Source organism: Zootoca vivipara, chromosome 13 (genome assembly GCF_965207765.1).
Source record: "Zootoca vivipara chromosome 13, rZooViv2.hap1.1, whole genome shotgun sequence".
NCBI lineage: Eukaryota > Metazoa > Chordata > Lepidosauria > Squamata > Lacertidae > Zootoca > Zootoca vivipara.
Genome location: NC_142596.1, coordinates 49,998,683 through 50,020,150, shown reverse-complemented (window position 1 = coordinate 50,020,150; position 21,468 = coordinate 49,998,683). Strand labels below are relative to the sequence as shown.

The window sequence follows — 21,468 nt, the reverse complement described above, 5'->3', positions numbered from 1 at the left end:
ACAAATATATTAGGAGAAATACATACAACAATGTGCAGACTGGGTTTTTTTTTAATGCAAATTGATTCATAAATGGAGTTGGTTGAATGGGGTGGAATTGAAAAAGCAACTGAGAGAAACTGAAATTGACAAATTTGTCTCTCGCTAGTGTCCAGTAAGTAACGTTGAAGCAAGGTATTGCTTTCACCACATTACATGTCAAACCGCAAGCTGCAGTTATCACAATTACTCACCTTCTGCTTTTTGGATGTGTGAATGGTACGGGGGAGGCAGGGGAAAGAAGTTCCTGATCTCCACTGAGCTTGCAAAGAGGAAGCGACAGCAGCTAAAGTGTTTTGGCTTTTTTTGGTTACCTCTGAGGCCTGAGCAATAACCTTAAAAGCAAGCACATGAAACGGTTGAGTTTAGAACAACTTTCCTCTTGTTGTAATGCATTTTCTGTCTTCATTTATTGCCTCTTTGTTTACAGAGCTTGGGAAGGGACCTGGAGAGGTGGCAAGATCTGGGAACAGGTTGAGAGCAGCTGCTTTCGGCTATCAGATTTGACTGGGTTAAACATGAACATGGATTAGCAGAAACAGACCACATTTCTAGATTGATGGTCGCTTGGAACATTTTGCTATGGGTCCCCCAAAAGAGATGCCTGTCTTGGGACACTGCACCAGTAATGCTAGGACCATGGTAACCTCTGAGACATGAAATGATGTAGGAGTTTCTCTTGTGCGCCTAGGAAGGAAAGCAGGAAAAGTGGCAAAAAATGTAAAACTGGACTCCTGTTGGCTTCTGGACTTCGAACCATTAAGACAGCCTTTCCCAACTTGGGGCTTGCAAGATGTTTTGGGCTACAACTCCACATCAGTCCCAGTACGCAACAGCCATGCTGGTTGGGGCTGCTGGGATTTTGGTCCAAATCATTTGGAGGGCACCAGGGTGGAGAAGGCTGTATGATCTGTTTGCTGCAAACATCACACCTATAAACTGTTGTATCTAGAAGGAGCATTCAGAATTTGTTTTTGTTTGTTTAAGGAACCTGGAACTTGGTGGGGGGGCATTAAAAGACTTGTTGCTCCTTGCAGTAAAATCACTAGCCGGAACACTGGAGAATACGTGGCAGTAATTTTATTAGCTTTTCTTTTCCATATTTGGGGTGGTGGCGGCAATAGCATAATGAAAAAATATTTTCCTGGAGCTCATACTTGTAGTATAAAATTACTGCTCCACTCTGGTGCTTGCTAATTGAACTGGAAAATAATCACAAAGCATGTGTGAGAGTCACGTGACTCTCGATAGCCAGAAGCTTATCGGGGCAATGATGAAGGAATTGGCGGGCGGGAGTCTGCAGAAAACTGAATTTTCTCTTCACCATATGGCAGTATTTATAGTTCATCAAAAAGAAGGGTGCATTGTGATCACAAAATGTGGCAAAAAGATGAAATGGTCAGATTGTTAAGGGCTGTTCTAAGGGCCCCTTTATGCATTGCATTTTTCAGGTGTAAGCCGATGTTTTAAGTCTGCACCGTAAAGTGTTGCATGTATAACATGTGTATTGTAAACACATGTAAACACAGGAGAGCCATGATTGGCTGCAGCTCTGATCTCAATATGCATCTCTGTACAAACTTAGCAAAGGCCAGAGTTGGTGGTGGAGTACTGTTCATGCTTTGCAGGTTCAGTCCTTGGCATCTCCTGTTAAAGGATCTCCAGCTACAGTGCTGGAAGAAACCTTTGCTTGAGCCTGGTCACAGCAGACAGAGATGGGCCAATGGACTGGCTGGCAGTCTAAGGCTACCAGAGTTTGCCTGTAATGTGCAAAATGGCCCCATGCATTATGTGATCCATGTTTTGTTCTGTGCAATTTGTCAAGATCTACCCAATTTAGCCTTGTGCGGCGTGCAAAAGCACATTGCTCTTTTTTTCAGTGTGTTAATGCCTGTATTTTACGCAGCTGGATTTTCTACAGAAACACAATAAAAGTGCATCCCCTTGGAATCGAGACTGAACCATAAATACCAAACAGTGATACCATTCTGGGGCTGCTAGAGAGACATAAAATGTCTCAGGGCCTCTTAGTGTAAACATTTTTTATGGTTCTGATGGGAAAGGGTTGGATTTATGTCTTTCCCCCATCCCAAACTTTAAACAGCCTGTTTTATTTATTAGTTTTTTCTTAACTTGAATCCAAAAGTCCACCATAGTCCACCATACTGGAATGAAGGAACAGCCTCTAACCTAAATACTTACCAGATAAATTGCAACAATAGGTAAAGAGCTCAACCCACATTGTGCAGCAGTTTTGTCTATCACAGAGAGTTCCACACACCTTTTTGGGGCTTGGGATATAATTCCTGTACAACACTCCTGCAGGCAAAGTTCTGTTAGAATTGAAGGGGATTAACAGTTTGTGATATTTCAGGGGGCTGCTGTTGAGAGCAGGGCAGGAAATCACACTCAGCATGCATAAGTTCTCACAGAGCTCTTTGGATCCTAGGCACAAATGTACTTTGCACATCAAAGATGATATATGAATGATGGAAGATCTGGTGGCTTCAGTGGAATCTATTGCCATACCAAAATAAAAACTTAGTTTAAGGTGCTGCTGGAAGGAATTTTTTTATTTTGTTTTTTTTAAATATATTTTTATTAATTTTTCCAATTAAAACCAATTATATCACATTCATTATTTCAAATTATACACATATATATCAATCAAACCGAATGTTATGCCAAATCATCTAGAAAAAATTTTTGGGGTTCCCATGCTTCAAGAAATTGGGGATTCCTCGCAACCGTCCACTGCCGTCTTTTTTCTAAAGTTCAAATCGTCTCTCCTAGTTCATAATAATCCAGATCTTTCCCTTACAGTCACATAGATGTTTTCCTCTTTCAACCGATTATTTCCCAGCTGCTGAGATAAATGTCAAACAAAGTTTCACAAATGTTCTTTCTCCTGTGTGAGTTAATCAGTCCAGCCTCCCCATAAATCTTCTTGGTCTGGAGCGTCCCTATTGCGTCGACTCTCAACACGAAGCAGCGCCATCTTAAAAAAACTCAAATCACTTTCGTTTTCTCTCATAGATTAACGATCTTTATAAAATTTACAGCTTTTCCAGGCAGAAGAACCAAACCTCACACCATGCATAGACTCTTGGTAAATTAATGGATCTCCTTGCCCTATAGCTGAACTTAGCTTCAGGTCGCTGCTCCAATTCAAAGTGCGTCACAACTCATAAATCCTCCGAACGCGTCCAGGCACTCCTCCCATCCAACTAGAGGGGGGCTTTTCTCGTCAGCAACTCCTCATCTTCAAAAAATATGCTCAATAACAACAGTTTATAAAGTTCAACTCAGTCTTTTGCTTCTCTTTCACTCCAAACAAGCCAGGACATCACGTCTGGGAAGGTACGAAGTAACTCATATGAAAAAAAATAAAAAAGACTCGCTTCCCTTATCGCTCCGTCCCCATCAATTCTTCTTCCAGATGAAATACAGCCTTTAACTCCTCACCCTCAGCAGCATAGATTTCTCGGCAGTAAACAGCGCTTCTGCCCCTCCTTCTGAAGTATGTCCATAGATTTAAGCCTAATTATCTTCTTTAATCATGGAAATCCCCGCCATGCAGATTAGCGTCCGGGAGTCCTGGCCCTCGTAAGTGCTTCAGCCCAAGCTCCCCCCACTCCATAAACAGTTGGAGTGGGTCTGGGGGCATCGCGGGCCAGCGGCCCCTCTCCGTAACCCCCGGAGAGGGTAGGGGGTTGCCATTTACTCCCCTAGCAACCGCCAAATTCCTTACGAAGGTCAGAGGGATGGAAAACAGGTCCGCCATTCCTGCAGGCGGAAACCGGAACCCCTGAATTTTTTTATTTTGTTTTGACTACGTCAGACCAACACGGCTACCTACCTGTAACTAGAACTATTGCCATCTAGATTAATTTCCTGGATCGTGCTTTTCCAGCATCATTCTATCTGACCTTGATTCTATGGAGGTGCTGTTGTGGTTGGTACACATATCAGCACCCCGTCTGGAAGACAACATACTATCAAGAACAGCCGTGATCCATGTTGTAAAGAACTTCTGTTGTTGCTCAGAATCTTTCATCTGACAGAAGCACAAAAGCATGCATCGCAGAAAGCTGTTTAAGGCACTTATGTCTCTAGATGAAACATATTTGGAAACATTTGATTTTTCCTCCTCCTGGCTAAAACCCATTTGATGCCAAAAGGAGGTCTGTTCTGTAGTTAATTTTAGAACAATAAAATATATTGGCAAGAATGAAGCTAAGACTGGAAAGCAGAAGATCAAGGAGGAGCAGGCTGTTGGTCGGCAGAGATTATTGAAGAGGCCTGTACCCATTCCCTTCAAAACAAATAACTGCTCAGGCTCTCCCCAGATCACCTTGTCACTTTCTTAGCCCTCTTCAAGAGGTAACAGATTGTCTTATTTGGGCATTAGGGATGATTGCTGAAAGATGTGATGCAGTGAGAGAAGCCAGATTTTAAAGAATGCCCAAGGGCTGCAGAGATTGCCTTTTGAGCGGTTTGGCTGCCTCTAGGTCATTGCTAATTAGCTACGTGTTGCCGAAAGAAATAAGCATTAAAAATGTAACACCATGTGATGGAAACAGTCACCAATCACACCATCTCCCCTTTGAAGTTGGGACGTTTCCTGTCGCCCTGAGAAATCTGGTGAAGAGAATACAGTCACATGGGGAAAGTGGCAGGGAAGGGAGAGGATCTATCTGAAAGAGCATTTAATAAAGCCAAGGCAGTATTGGAGCTCAGACGAGACCGGAGTGTGACAGCTGTTACTGGATCTGTGATGCATACAGGCCTGCTGGCAAAAATGCATCAGTTTGTATGATATCTGGGCGCCTTTTCTGCTGTCCATAATTGCAGAGATGGTGTCTGCATAAATCTTTTCCCCAGTGCACCTCTAGCAAAAAGGAGCTGAGCTGGGGGGTGGCAGCCCCGTCAGGAGAGGAGCTCTAGCACAAAGTGAGAATTATTCACATCTCCGTCAGCTGCAGTAGGCTTTCAACCAAACATAGTGTTAGATAACTCCAACAGTAGTGTGAATACAAATGTTGGCATTTGTGTGGATTTACTTGTTTTTGTAGGATCCATATCATGGTGCCTCCACCACCATCCCAACTGAAGGCAACAAATCCCAAAGGGAAGGGCTATCTATAAGCATGGAGTGTGTGGTTTTCTAGGTTAGAAGCTGGTTGGGCTTAAGGGTCTATCAAACCAACGAAACCATGAACTGGGACCTTGTGTGTTCAGGCTAGGGCAGCCTTTCCCAAGCAGATATTTTGGGCTATAATTTCCAGGCAGCATGGTCAGTGGTCATGGGAGTTGAAATCCTAAAAATCAGGAGGGCACCAGCGTGGGGAAACTTGGGCTAGGACTTTTTCCTCTGAACTAAGACTGTGGCTGTTCAGAGCCTTAACAGCAGTGGGCAATCTCAACTCCTGCAATGTACAACCAGTATGAAGCCTTTGGATTGGCCAGACCTGGTATATTATTACTCATATTTATTATCTATATAAATAAAAATGTAAAAGGTCCCCGTTCATACGCATCCAGCTAACTCCGAAACCGCTTGACCAATTGTGTTGAAATTTTGACACAATGTTCCATGCGAATATGAGAGTGTTTGCATATACTTAGATTATACAGGTGTCACACCTGCCACAGGTAAAAACATGTTTTTTTTTGAAAAACCAGAAAAACAGGAACAGGAGAGGTTGCAAAACATCGTCCTCTAGCGACAACTCCACTGGTACTGCAGCTACCAAAGCTTCCCTCTCCAAAGCAGCTCAGCTCAGGTTTGCAGGGAACCCCTGCTGGACAAGACCGAAACTGCAGACTGAGCTGAGTGGAGGTGGGGGCTCGCCTGGGTGGGTGGGGGTGGGCGAGGTCAGGATGGGTCATGGGTCGGGACAGGGTGGTGGGAGTCACAGGGATGAGCCACAGCAATGTGTGGCTGGGTACAGCTAGTTTAATATATTTATATACCAACTTTCCACCAAGTTTGGATTCAAGACAGCTTACAACATTTTAAAACATCCGTTCTAGATGTCAGGATAGGTAGCAAAAGCTTTGCCTTTTCCCAGATCAATAACTGCACCCTTCTGCTGACTACAGCTACCCACTCAAGCCCCCAGTTTCCCCAGTAAAGAGCCTGAATTTGCAGCTTCCCACGCCATGTCCAGATTTGAGGGAAATGTTTCACTTCTACTTCCTGAAGGAGAACCCAAAAGGTAGAAATCCCAGGCCAAAATAAAAATTTCAGGACAGGTTTCCTTAGTTAAGCAGTCGAAGCCATTCCATTAGGACACCAAGGAGGTAGATAAAAGGAAACCTTTTCTAGAATGGTGAGTTCTGTTATCTGAAGACAACTTATATGTGTCTGTCACTCAACCTTCCATCTAGGGGCTTCCTTTGCTTGTCTGTTAACTTTGCTACCTTCCAGTACTGAAATTGGCTGTAGGTTTCTTTGTAAAGCTGCCGGGAGAGCCATCCTGTGGAAGGCAGCAGTCACTCAAGCAGGAAGGGATTTAAGTACTGCTGTGTCTGACTCCCAGCCTCCAAGTATTAGCACAATAATGAATTTCAGGCCTGGCTTGGGAGAGAAAAATATCATTGAGGGCTGTCAAATTAATTGATCTTCCCAGCATCCCACTTTTCTGTTTTCTGTCATGCACGGCTTGCTGATCTTGTCGAATCATTTCCCGAGTCGACTCAGTACCTTGTGGAAGACACTGAGGCTGGTTATAGCTGCTCAGTGCCACGCCAAACTCATAAAATAAGGCTGAAATTAATTAAGGGGATAACGTTTAAGCTGGCTTGACGAAAGGTGTCACCTTACCTGTTGGGTTAGCTGAAACCATTCTGATGTCAAAGTAGGTGCTTGGCGATGACAGCAGGAGGTTATATGTGATAAAAGCACTACAAATCAACAATGTGTATGGGCATTTTGTGATGGGTAAGATGCTGTCTGGATGAGCTTGGATTCAAAGTGGTCTGTGCATTGGAGAGCAAGCCCAAGACTCCAGGGAGGGGGAAGAAGAGACAGTCTTGTCCTCCAAGGGGCCAACACAGCACCACAATGATCCAGACATAGGAAGGCTGGAATCAGACAATATGTCAGTTTAGCTCAGTATTTATCTACACAGACTGGCAGCAGCTCTCCAAGATTTCAGACTTCATAGAATGAACCAGGGCCCTTCTACATGCAAAGCAGGTGTTCTACCACTGAACTATGGCCCTTCTCCCAAACAATCACACGAGTTGCTCCTGACTTGCCCTTTCTATTGATCCTTCCGGGTCAGGCCTGAGTCTTTGACTGGACAACAACCAGCCTTTCTCTGGGCTTATTGGTGTGCTTCCCCAGTCACGCTCAAGGTACCTTCGCTTGTTGACCTTCTTCCTCCTCCTGTGCCTCTCTGCCTGGCAGTTGCTCTGCTTATTGGCAGGCCTTTCTGACCACTTCTTCTCTCCCATCCCAATGCAGATGGACATCTTGGCACAGGCCCCTGGCTCCTGATTGAGGGCCAAGTTAAATGTAACATGGGTCAAGGAGCTGATCCTTACCCTCTCTTCCTTGTGATACAAGTGCTCTGGGATGGCAAAGGCAGCATGTCATAGGGAACCCTGTTTAGGGAGGCTTTTAATGCTTAATCAATTATTTTATTTTATTTTTCTGTTTGGAAGCCACCCAGAGTGGCTGGGGAAACCCAGCCAGATGGGCTGGGTATAAATAATAAATTATTATTCAGTATTTTCATGTGGCATTAGGAGAGCAGAGGAGACATGAGGGGGTACCAGCTCCATGTTGCTTACTGCATCTATGTTAGTTCCCACTTTCCCTCTAGACTTACCCTCCTGCAGATCTTCTCCAGGGCTCCATCCAACTTTGATTCCAGTTCTGTGGGACACAAACGTCATCTCCTCGCAGGCTTGACTGCGCCTGTAACCTGGTTCCGGTGCTTCTATGGGCAGCCACTAGGTCTAGAACTGAGAAACCCCCGTTTTGTGTACAGCTACCCTAGGCCATCTAAAACCTTCCTGTTCAGTAATTTGCTTGAGCAACTATGGCTGTTCCTGGCTCCAGCTCTCAGCTTCTTTTCAGGTTCCCTTGGCTCAGACTCAGTTCATTTCCTAGCTCTGGACTCCCACTCAGTAGCTGCCTATACAGCTCAGCTCCGACAGTGTCAGATCTTGGCGGCATGCAGCGGGGGTGCCCCTTGGGCACAGATAGGGAAGGTGCAGAGGCGCAGTGGATCTGGTCCTGGACAGGTAAGAGGTCAGGCACCAGGCCAAGCAGACAAAGGTCAAGAGCAGAAAGCAGGAGAGTAGGCAGCTCATGCATAAGACATGTTCCTTGGATGTATGAGCTGGCTTGGCTTTTAGAGCCTGGTGTGCCTTGATTGGCTTGGAGAATCAGCTGACAGTATTCAAGCTGGGAGATCAACTGACTTCTTTGGAGCTAGCACTGCAGCCCCAAAGGGAAAAGGGTTGACATATGTCCTCTTTTTCCAGGACACAAGCTCCTAAAGTCTTAACTAGCCTGAGCTTCTGGGGAACCACAGTGTTGGTGACCCAAAACGTGATGGCTGGTGCAGGCCTTGGATCAAGGCCACCCTCCCACTGCTTTAGAGAAGTAGCAGCCAATATCATGTTGGGTTTCCCTTTTTTCTTTTCCTCATCTGAAGAACAATAATTCTTCCTCCCTCTCCCTCTCCCTGTCCTTCCCTCCCTTGTAGACCTAAATCCTCTTCTTGGTGTCTCTGACTTTGCTTGCAAGTGACGAAGCACATGCTGCTGTTCTTGTTTCTTAATTTATACTGAGGTTCTGCCTAAGGGCACCAGGCTGAGACGAAATAAGAATGTAGAAGAGCAAAGATGACTAAACCTAGTGTGAAGTGCCAATGAGATTTGCTATCAACCCCTTATGTTGCTTTTACAAAACAAATCCTTGTGTCTTGGAGATGGGCGGCCAAAGTGCCTGTTCTTCTTCCATTGAGACAAACTTTTCATACAATTATTGCCTGTCGAATCCACGTGCTTACCGGTAAGTGTCAGTGGACTCCCTACGCCAGCATCAGTCCCTGGAGCCTGGTGCCACCCACCCACTCCATTCCACCTTTGCAAGGATAGTTACACTGTGCAAAACAGCTGCCAGATGGATTAATCATACCTGCTCTTCTTCAGCATGATTGTGGAGCAACTCACCCATCATGAGTAAAGCACCACTTTATCCCCATTCCCACCCCATCCCCCCTATATTCACACCCACAGTCTCTTTCAAAGAGAGGAGCCTGTCACAAGAAACAAGGGAAATGATTTCTACTTGGCAGCCGATGAATCCTGAGGTCTTCAGCAACCCACCTGCATCATGAATCACCTAGAAGGCCCTCCAGCTGGAAGCTGCAGGTGGTCGCCCTCACTTTTTTATTTTATTCTTTAACTACCTGGAAGGAGGTCGAGGAGGCAAGCCAGTGGGGTGCAAGGGAGAGAGATGCAGGAAATATATCAACAGCCCTAAAAGAGCATCACAAACTAAGAAAGCTATTCAAAAATATCCCAGAGAAGTTGGGCCGCATGGCCTCTTTCCTCAAACCAGGCACAGCAACCTCCAATGTGCTATCTGCTCGTTTTTTTAAAAAATCATCATTGTTTTTTTATGTCCTGCCCCTGGGGCCTGATGGAGGAGCCATATAGAAGAAATAAAATGTTCTGAATGTGGTTTTATGTTATCATCAATGAACATTGGCCTTGACAAGCCAAAATAGAGCTTCTGTAATCAGAGGCCATTTGTCTCTGATCACAGGATGCTCGGGGTGAACAGCAGGCACATCATGCTCTCCCTATGAGCATCTGCAGCCTATTGATGTACAGAAGTAGATCCTTGGGGTAGGGAGGACCAGAGCACAGCAGTGGGGTGCATGGTTCACATGCCAAAGGTCTCACACTCAATCCTCTGCATCTGTATTAAAAGTACCAGGAATCAGGGGAGTTTCCTAGGTACCTAGATGGACTCTTGGTCTGATCCTGCAATGCGGTTCCTTAATGTTTGCTATGGGATTGATGCCTACCTTGGGAGCATTTCCTGAGAAACTGATTTCCTTTCTGCAGTGGCTGCTGTGACTGTATATATATAGCCTCTCAGTTCTCCTTCATTTTGAAACACAGGTAGGAACTTATTACAAGATGGACCAGAAGATGTGCAAAGATCACCCAGTGTCTTCATGTTTATGTTGGAGAAGAGATCTTAGTGAGATCAAATACCCTGAAAAAGCTTGTGGGAACATTGCAAGTTGGCAAAGGTTATCAAAGCAAAAAACTGAGATTTTAACTGTGTGCTTCTGCTCCCCTACAAATGGCTTCTTTGGTGTTTACTGATGTTGCAGACAGCCCCCTTTATAGGGCTTGAATGGGGGAGGGAGGAGATGCTGCTGCTGCTGCTGCTGCTGCTGCTAGTGGTAGTTTCTCTTTTTCTAGTGTGAGCTCAGATCAATATGGCAGGCTCACAGATGGTCAGGAGATGCAACACAGGCATGCTTGGAGTCCTCAACAATGAAATGCTTTCCTTCAGCAATGGAGTGTTTCTGTCAAAATGTCCTTGCACCTATAAGTAGGCAGGAGAAAGTTGAAAAGCCAGAACCTGCTCCTGTTTCTGGAATCAGGATTTTGCCTTAGTGTTTATTTTTAACTAGGACTGAGCCAAATATTCTCCTTGTTTGCTTTTGAGTCTCAAAAGTACATATTCTTGAGGGCCAAACCAGCACTAGTCCAAACTCCCTTAATCATATTTTTTCTTATCTCGTCAATCTGGTGCTGCTTTCTTGGTCATTTCCAACCCCGCCCCTCTTCTTCCACACACACCCCAGGTTCCATCCCTCTTCAGTGTGATTCTATCTAGTGCAATGTCTTTCTTCTTGGGCCAGTGTTTCTGCTTTTGTAGAAACGTGGGGCTGCTCCTGAGGGCACTTCCCCTTTCTTGCTCTAGGCCCCCAGCCTCATCCCCAGAAGATTAGAATTCTGAACCCAGACTCATCACTGTCTCATGACCAAGGAGCACTGCACAAGTCCTGCCATGTGCTTACCTGTAGCAGAAATAACTCCTGCCCAGCATCCATCCTGTTCTTCATTTGGGAGTGATGGAGCTACAGGTGCAGGTGTGAGCTCGGTTGCTTTTGTTGCGTGGGTGTGCCACAGTTGGGTGTCATTCTCTGATTTTTGGTATATGAAAGCTGGTTCATTGCTCCCCTGCTTTTAAGGCAGGAAGCAGGGGTCTCCCATCCTAACGAAAGAAGGAGGTGTGGTGGTGATCAGATGGTTCTCAGACACTGAATAAGAAGTGCAAAGAGAGTGTGCAGTTGATAGAAATCTTGCTTTGTACTTCGGATTGCTCTTTGCCTCTCTCACACAGGTATTCAATTTCCTTTGTGGCCCTGTCAGCCAGCTTCTCCTTTCTTGCCCACCCTGAAAGAGCAGCTTTTTCATTGCGTTCCCTGGAAGTCATTTTAATCGCCGTCCACTCCCTACCCCCTCTTTCTTTCGTAAATTCACTTTATATATCAAGCCAGTGACATGGGGTCAAAAGTCTTGGCAAGAAGCAATTATTATAAAGAACTGGCCGGCCACTTTTAGCTTACAAAGAGAATATTATAGTCAGGAGGAAGCTTGAGACACAAGCATTATTGCAGGAAAAAGCTTCTTTTCTCAGATGGGTGGGTGGGTGGCAGGCAAAGCACCCTTAGAATAATAGAATCCTTTGCATTTGACCAGGAAGCTGCAGTTCACAGAATCATACAATTGCTGTGTTGGAAGGGACCCTGTGAGTCATCTGGTCCAACCCCCTCCAACACAGGAATCTCAACTAAAGCATCCATGACAGATGGCCACCCAACCTCTGCCCTATTAGAGCCACATTGTTAAGCTGCCCTGTGGGGATGGAGAGAGGACTGTGCAAAGTAATGTCACAGAGGCTTCAAAATCTACCAGCTGCTAAGAAGAAAAATCAAGAAAAATAGTGCTACTGAGAACCTCATAAGTATTGTCAGCCTGAACCCCGTCACGTGGGCCAATTTGTCTTGTTTGGTGTTTTTAATATTTCTATCACTTTAAATGAACACCTCCTAATTATAGTGATTTACTAGCTACCTAGGGACATGATATTTGAGCAGGGCCTAATGCTTAGGAGAGACTGATCAGTGAGGCATGATTCAATTTGGGGATTTTGATAATGATAGCACCACCCAGGAGAGCAAAGTTTTGAGCAATTATTCCGCTTCTCAGAAGTCTCCTCTGATTGCGTTGCAGAACTAATGTGCCTGTGTCTCTCCCTTCACTTCCTCTCCTGCCCTTTCATTGTCCTTATGTTTTGGGACAAAAATTAGGGAAATCCTTTAGAAAGACAAATTCACATTTTGGTAGCTTTATGCTCCCACTTCTAACAGTTATAGGATCATAGGATTGTAGAGTTGGAAGGGACTCTGGGGGTCATCTACTCCGATCCCCTGCAATGCAGACACACACACACACACACACACACACACTTATAAATATATACACAAAGCAAGGCTACTTTTCACTATCTGAAATACCTGTCCAGGCTTACACTCTTGAACACTGCCCCTCACTGGTTCATCTCTCCTTAGAACCAGTTCATCTCTCCAGACAAGACACTGCCATATATCAGCCTTTTCTTTGCAACAGGAGCCCTCCCTGCCTGGTGCCTGTCTCTCAGCTCCACCCTCACTTGTTCCACTCTGCAAAGGCAACACACAATAGTTACCACCTGGGGCTGAAAGAAGATAGATCTACTGAGAGTCCCATTGTCTGCTCTTCAAAGATGTCTGTGCGGGAGAGACGCTGGCTGCTGTTCTAAGGACAGTAAGGCTGGCTTTTCCCTCATTAGATCAGCACACTTATAGTGTGGACCCCACAAAATTCTCCTCCAACCCTAGTAAGGGCCATCAGGATCTAAGCCACAGGTAGGGATCCCTTTGTCCTTCCAGATGTTGTTGAACTACAGCTCTTGTCATCCCTGACCACCAGCCATGGGCATTGGAATCCAACAATACCTGGAGAGCCACAGGTTCCCCATCTAAGCAAGCGTGTCTTTTGATACCGACAGCATTATATCTGACCATGTGCTGACCCCGATCACACCATTTGACCCAAAGGCTCTCCTCTCCTTCGTTATCTCAAGGTCCTTCTGCACCCAGAGTTTTCGGTTTGATATGGTTGTGACTTTCAAGACTAGATCTTGTGCATACACCTGAGAAACCTGAAAGAGGATTGCGTGCCTTGCATTTTGTTTCATGCATCAGCTTTGTTTCCTAGGCTGCCCTTTCTGTGTGTCGACATTCCAGAAGAAGCTGGTGGTCTCTCTGTGAGGCAGCTTTGCCGTTTTCAGAGACAGCTGCGCATAGACAGTTAGCTCCTGACATTTAGAAAAATCTTAGAATCTAAAGCAAGAGGCAGAAACCAAAGGAATTTCCTGCTAAAAGGTCAAAACTGTGGGTTTGTGTGCTTTTTCCCAAATAAAAAAAGGGAAGGATGTTTTAACATTGGTTTGTTGGTCTGTGACAAGATCTAAGCCTGCTAAAGTGGAGATTAGAAAATACAGACCATGGCAGGGCAATGAAAATGGCCAGCAGCGGGAGGATGTTGTGAAGTGAGGGAAAAGGTTAAGAAAATGCAACAAGGGGGTTGCTTTGAAAAGAATGCCTTTGTGATACAATGCACCAAGTAATTCTCCTGGGCAAACCCCATTGAATCTGCCTGGCCCTGTTTAATGCCATCCCAGCTAGTGTCCTTCATCATAACCCTTGGAAGTTAACTTCATCAGGGAATCATGTATTGTGCAAATTCCTTTTTTGTGTATTTCCTAAAGCCTCTGCCAGTTAACTATGGGGCAAACTGCACAATTTCCATGCCTCTATTTTTTAAAAAACTAACTCCAGGGGTGCTGTGATCAAAATCAGAACCACAGCATGGGGGGAAAGGGGAGCAGATTAACCCTTCACAAAAATGCACACCCCAATTCCCTCAGTGATTTTTCCGTAAATAGCAGCTTGGGGGAGAAATGTTTCAATTTTGGATGGGAATGTGGCGTATGTGTGAGGAAAGTGTTAAAAGAATAACCATAGTGTGAGGAAAGTGTTAAACCTGCCCCCACCCTCAAAAAATTGTGCTCAGTGCCCCCCACCCCCACCCGTTGCTGTTGCATCCTGTAAAGAGAAGGATGTGGGGGATCGCAGGCATGATATTCAAATGCACCTTGACACCCACCCAGCACTCTTCTTTCTGTTAATGGTTAAGAATGAAGCGCCCCTTTCTGTTCTCTCAAATGAGGTTCAGGAGGTTACATTTTCTAAATCTCCACCAACGTGGCATACTTGTCATTCCAGTCGTAAGTCAAGCGACACTCACATGCTCTGGAGTCGTGTATGTTTCATTGCCGAGTGACAACACTGATCCTCCTTTGTGTTTCACATGTCGCCGCGTTGTCTGTAGAGACATTGGCATGACCCTGCCAGTCGGATGCAGCAACCTCTCAACACGGAGGGCTTAAAGGGAAAAAATGTGATGCAGCATCTGACACCCGTCTGCACTGAATGTGCGGTTGACTTCCCACTTGGCCTGGGTCAGGGAGGAGGGTGAGACTTGCTGTGGGTTGACAGCTAGGAAAGCTACTCAGGCTTGTCGGAAGAGCTCTGCCGCACCACAGAGGGATGAAGAAGCAGAGATGGGAAGGTGGGATAAGTTAGACTGTTGGGCAGTGGTAGCCACACTGATGCCCTCCAGAAGTTGGACTACAAGTCCCATCAGCCCCTTTGTCAGCATTGCCAGTGGTCAGGGATGCTTCGAGTTGGTGCCCTTTCTCTAGGTTGTCTGATCCCACCTCAGTTGAGTGGTAAAGCTTTTCTCGGCTAGGCACCACGTAAGGTGGGAAGGAGAGGCTCACATTTGAATATCTCTTCTGCAAACAAGGAAACAAAATGAGATAGAAAATGGGTGTGGCAGGGAGAAGGCTAGCCTGGGTGCCTCTTCATGGCATGCTAGTTTTCTGTGCACAATATTCTCTCCCTCCCTCCCCCCCCCCCAATTTATGGTGAGAATTACAAGAAAATACAACTTTTCACCTGCAGACTGAAATGGTACAGTCCAGGAAAAACTTCATTCCTTGATTCTATTGATTGTAGACACTGGCTCTATTCCTGTACTCAGAAGGACAAACCAAGCAGCAGCACCTCTGCCACTGCCATCCCTAAACATCCATCCAGGACTGTGAGGTCCAGAACTGGTCTGCATAGAGTTGATCTCTTTGGCAAAATTGACTAATCGGTCTTAAGACAGGTGGATCACTACAAGGTTGTGGCTAGACATGGGTGATACGTTGATATATCACCGGGGATCGGTTTTGTGGCCAGAGCGCAATGGCTCCTTCATCCAGTGGTATTTCGCTCCTGATTCAGGAGCAGGGGTGGTTCCACCCACGATATATCACCAGGTGAAGGCGCCATTGCGTTCTGGCCCTCAAACCCAGAGACGAATGAGCCACGAGGCGCCAGAGCCGATGCAGCTCATTCTTCCTTCAGCATGCCTGGCATTGGCGGAGGAAGGACTCCCTCTGCTGCTGGCACCTGAAGGAACAAACTGCATCGGCCCTGACCCCCGCGAGGTGCCAGGACCAAAGGAGCTGAGGCAGTTACATTGCCTTGTGGGGCTGGGCCAGATGCAGTTTGTTCCCCCCTCTGCTAGTGATACATTGCAATGTTGAAAAGCTGATATTGCCCAGCACTAGTTGTGACCTGATCTAAGGTGGGTTGCAAAAGCATCACCAGCACAACAGAAATGTTTGGTAGGTCCCCAAATATCTGTTTCGAATATAGGTGGCTTCCAGGTCTGTAGCGATTGAAGAGTAATCTTGACCAAGTCACCTGTGTCTGCTTGTATTGGAGTTTTTGTGTGTAGGCCATGTGCAGACATTACTTCCCCCCATGTTGGTCTGGTGACATTGGAGGATGTGCAGAGAAGAAAGGTGCACTTTTGTTCTCTGTGTGTATGAGCAGGACCAGGATCAGGTACCATCCAAACCAGCCAGAGAAACTAGCCATCATTAGAGTAGAGGACTCAAAGAATGAATGGGCTGGGAAGTTTATTCTGCAGCAGAGAGAAAGGGCAGTTGGATCATGGGCCACTCCCTTCTCTCAGGCAACCATTACCCACCACTGAGCATTTGTCCCCTCGGCAACCTTCCTCTCCTTCAGTGGCAGGTAGATGGAGTGGAACGAAAGCCGAAAGGCACTCTCTTTCCAAAGCAACTGGCTCACTCAACGACTGAGAGCTGGTGCTCTGCTGTATCCGTAGCACAAGCTTTCCAAAAGGAATATATATTAAAAAATATAAAGCCCTGAATAATTTACCAATATCCAGTGTTAAAAGGAAGATTGATGGTGTTTTCCTTCTCTCCGAGGACAGCTAATCTTGTCTCATGCAGAAAAGCAAAGGCAGCTAAAGCCTCTTCTCTACAAGGGGATGCCAGGACATGGCACCATCACGGGCTGCACATTCAGACACACATGCATACATACATACATACATACATACATACATACATACATACATACATACATACACACACACTGCCCTGCCATGCAGGCAGAAAGCCAGTTCTGGATTTACAACCAGTGTGTCAGAAGAAGTACAGTCTGGAAGTGCCAAGGAGGGAGTGCAATTCAGTGGGGATTGTCTGCTGTCTGTGCAAAAGGTTCCAGGATCCCTTCCTGGCATCTCCAGTACAAAGGATCTTGGGCTGCAGGGCCAGGAGAGACCCTTGAAGCTAGAGGGGGGATCATTTGACATTAAGAGAATGATAAACTGAAAATATAGTTTTGCCAGGCAGTAGACAGCAGTGTGTTTGTGCCCGTGTGCATGTGTGTCAAAAATGCTTATCAAGACTTTTCATGTGTTGGGTTCATATGGCTTCTTGAATAATGGAAAGGCTGTTTGCACATTTGCACAATTTACTGTTTTACATCATTCAGTTGGGTTTCGCTTGTCATTGGCAGCTTCAAGGAACTTTGGATTTCTGTATTTTAGTGTTTTGTTGGAAGCCGCCCAGAGTGGCTGGGGGAACCCAGCCAGATGGGCGGGGTATAAATAATAAATTATTATTATTATTATTATTATTATTATTATTATTATTATTATTATTATCCCCAGCCCATAAAAAGCCCATTCAGCCACCATTGAGGTTTCCATAGAATCATAGAGTTGTAGAATTGTAGAGTTGGAAGGGACCCTGAGGGTCATCTATTCCAAACCCCTGCAAGGCAGGAATCTCGGCTAAAGCATCCATGGTGGATGGCCATCCAACCTCTGCTCAAAAACCTGCAAGGAAAGAGAGCCCACCCAAGGGAGTCTGTCCTGGTGTCAGCCAGCTCTTTCTGATGTTTCCTGATGACAGTTCTTCCTGGTGTTTGCTCCCCGTCCCCCACTGCCTATGCACTTTTGAGCCTATTTCCATCAACCTGCGGCCCTCCCAACATCGTTGTGGGACTCCAGCGCTCATCAGTTCTGTCAGGGATAGTGGGAGCTGCTGCAGTCCATCATGTATGGGGTGGGGGCACAGGCTCCCCAACCAATGAAGGAAGGTGAGATTCAGCACCTAATACTATCATTGGGGGTGAGGGTGATAGTTAGGGGCAATCCTGCCACCACCCCATCAACAGGCATTATATTGGAAGGCAATTGGGCAATTTCAGAGCACACGAAATTGAGTTGTATCCAACTATTTTCTACTCTGATTAGACCCATTTAAATTAATGCGCATGAGCCCCAGTGCTTTTTTCCTAGAAAAATAGGTGCCAGTACTTACCATGAAGTTAATACAGTAATTGTCACACTTTTTAACAAACCAACAACAACAAAACGAGGTGCTGGTACTGCAGGTACTGCATACCTTGAGTACCCCCTGAAAAAAGCACTGGACATGACTAATTTAGGACAATTAATTTCAGTGGATGTACTGTGGGTAGAACCTAGCTGGATACAAGCCATTCTTAAAAGGTTTTGGAGGAGGGTTATGGTCAACTCTTCTTTGATTTTAATAAAGGGCCTGTAGCCACCATCTGGGCATGGAATTATAGAATTGTAGAGTTTGAAAGGACCACAAGAGTCATCTAGTCCAGCCTCCTGCAATGCCGGATTAAAGGGCTCCTCTTCCCCCCCCCCCCAGGATAAAGTCTCATTTTGGGACATTCTAGGTTTTTTAAACTGCCTGTAGGTTTGGAGCTAGAATAGTGTTAAAGGCGGAGAGGATTCAAACATCCCCTGTGAACCTTGGAATACCTCGTGCTCCTGAAATGCCCTTAGTTTTGAGAGGGACCAAATTTCCCTGAGTTTTGAGCCGGAATTTCTTGCCTGAGACCTTACTGCTCAGTGCTCCTTTCCTTGTGGGGTCCAGCTTCTCTGGCCCACTTTCCACTTGAGTCGTTTCACCCTCCAAACACCTCTCTCCACAATGGTTTGCCTGCTGGGCTACTCTTGGCAAGTCTTCTGAGTGCAAAGCAAGGGTCCGTCAGCAGCTCTGCCTCTCTGCCCTCAAAATCCCCCCCCCCCCCGCAGCCTTGCTCTGCTCTAGCAGGATGGATGGTGGTGGGTTCCTGGGTTGGCAGCAAAGGAAAAGTTGTCCCTTTGAACTGGGCCTGGGGATCCTTGCTAATGGCTGCTTGGGTCCTGCCGCCTTAAGAAAGCACAAAATCAAGCTGCATTTTTCACATACTGTTTCTGATGTGAGGCTTAAATGCATGAAGCAGCTCTGTGTTTGCTTTTGAACAAGATGCCTTCCTGATTAAAAAAAAACAACTCATCAAAACCGACTTGGGTGTATATGCCGCTGAGCTGTTTAGAAATCTAATGGAAGTAGTGAAGGTTGAATTATCAGATCTTCAGGAAGAACGAGGGGAGGGGGCTGAAGGGCTAAGACCATCAATCTTTCATGGAGACAGGGGATAGAGCTGTTTGTATATTCCAATCCCATTGAGACTGGGTTTTTTGATAGATTACCTTCAGTGGCGCTCCTTTTTCTGCACACGTTAACTCGACAGCCGCTTTCAAGTTTGTTTTCAAAACGTTCTCAACATTCTTCCCACCGCTCGGCAATTCATTATTCATCTGAGGCTCGCGCAAGGGAGCATTGTTCAGAGATTTTGGAAATGCAGAATCTTAATAATGGCCCAATTAAATTGTGTGTTGAACACCTGCCCAGCAGTAGATAACACTACCTTGATTAGAATAAGATATGCTGCAGGAGTCTCCACCGCGAAGGTACTGGAATGTGCTGGCGTCCTGGGAAAACAACACTGGCAGTCATGAATTAACAGCTTCGCTTCCCTTCTCCCACCCACCCTCCTCTTGTTTCCCCCCTGCAGGCATCCAGAGCCCCCCATGCGAAGATGCAGCTACTGGAAACCGAGTTTTCACGCACAGTCCAGGAGCTGATCGACCTCCACCTGCTGCAGCAGGACAGCATCCCAGCCTTCCTCAGTGCCGTCACCCTCGACCTCTTCAGTCGCCAGACCGTGGTCTAGTCCTGCTCTAGATGTTCTGTTTCTTCTCACCTAAGTTTAAATTTTCTAGTTTCTGCCTTTAATGGTTTCTCAAAGAAAGGGCCAAAGAGATCTCCCGCATCACCCCCACCACCTCCACTCTTCTTACTCACATTGGATCTTTGTGGCCAATGATAGCTAGGGAATGGGGACAACATCTACTCACCTCCCCCCGAAAAAAGATTACATTTATGAGGGTTTGGGGGGGCGGGGGTTATGGAGAGCCCCTGTTGGCTGGTAAAGACAACCAAGCCTTGCCAAGAGAGGAAATGTCTGGTTGCAGCCCAACTTGTTAGCTGGTAAAGGACAAATGCAAATAAGTGTCCTGTGATCCTTCAGGCTTCTTTAATATCCGGACCCCCAACCCCAAGCACACGTCCTTTCTCCCCCTTTGGCCCCAAGGCTTCTCTGACAGTATCTGAAATCCAAGAACTGGGAGGGAGTGCTTTGTGCTGATTTAGTCCGCAGTAGAAGATTGAGATTTTGACCTTTACCTTGTGCCGGATGAGTCCTCCTCGCCTTCTGTTAATTGCTCTTCCTGTACCCTTTCGAAACTGGGGTTTTATGAATAAAGTGTCACTTTTGTATCAACTGTGCAGTTTACATGGAAGCATGCAGTTCTCACATGCAATCTGACACTTGATTCTAGGGCTGTTTTGACAATGAGACCTGGATGCACTCCAGAGTTTGGCTCCTCAAGAATGAACACAGGTAACAGTGATGAATCAGAAGCAGAATTTTATTATATCAAAAAAGGAAATTGGCTTATTATCTCAAAAGCAAATTGGCACATTTACTAAAAACATTAAACGCAATCAGCAAACAGCATGCCAATACTAGGCTGAGCTTGGGAGAATTAAAACCAGTATAAGAGTTATTGTTAGAAGCAATCCTAGGAACACATACAAAAACTAGGATGATGTCAGGGAAGGGGAGAAATTGGATGAATGGGGTGGAGAAGAGATTTGACTGAGGGGGTAAAAGTGGTACTGGAGGGGGGGAATGGGGGCTGATTGTGGCGGCTTGTTTGTAGAAAGAGAATGAGGATGTCAAGTGAATAAGCATGGTTTGGGTGGTGATTTTAAGGGGCTTTGGGAAAGTTTTCATGGCAATAATTAGAAGAAAGCAGTTGAAAGAGTTTGGGGCAAGATTAATCAAGAGAGCAGGTCTCCCCAAGAAAGAGGGAGTCTTGAATGATGTTTGCAAAATGCCTTCTTGAAATGCATCTTATTCTGCTGTTCAGGCAAGATGAGGGAAAGTGATTAACATATCTTTGGGGCCCTTCTGGCAAGAACCTCAAATCACGGAAAATTACTTGGTCAGTAATTGTGATTCGTGTGGAAGGAAAGAGTGACATTTTGGAGGCCATTTCTTGGCTGAACTCCTCTAGAAGGTAGTCTGATGCTCTTTTGTTTATTTTAAAAATTTGCAAATGAGAAGGAAGGAAGGGCAGAGATTTACCATGAAAGGAGGCAATGGACTTACCAGATTTACAGTGAGCCTGGCCTCCTGTAATGGAGTCTCTCTTGATGCCTCACCAGGCCAAAATCAAAACTTCCTTCTGCTGTGCAGGCCAGTGTAGCAAGAGCTGGATTTTTTAGGGGGGCTTTGCAACCCACAGGTGCTCTACACGCCTTCATTTCCACGGTGCAGCTGCTTCTTCTCTTCTGCGGAGTCACAGCTCTCGCTATGATAAAGGATGATGGATGGCGGTGCTCACGCTGATATTACCACACAAAGAGAAGGGCGCCTTGCTCACCAGCACACAGCAAGCCCATCATTTTTCTAGAGGCATCTTATTAGGGTCAGTTATGAAGCCAGCTCGTCCTGTTAACCTGCC

The 21,468-nt window shown here is 45.8% G+C and overlaps 1 protein-coding gene across 1 annotated transcript in view; it reads left to right on the top strand.

Moving 5' to 3' along the window:
• The window catches only part of MAD1L1 (mitotic arrest deficient 1 like 1), a 482,869-nt gene extending 462,650 nt beyond the window's left edge, over nt 1-20,219 (top strand). The window contains exon 18 of the mRNA XM_035130662.3: nt 19,452-20,219. Within this exon, the coding sequence (XP_034986553.2) occupies nt 19,452-19,610 (159 nt within the window). The 3' untranslated portion in view covers nt 19,611-20,219. The remainder of the gene's footprint in view (nt 1-19,451) is intronic.
• Nucleotides 20,220-21,468: the final 1,249 nt, after the last annotated feature.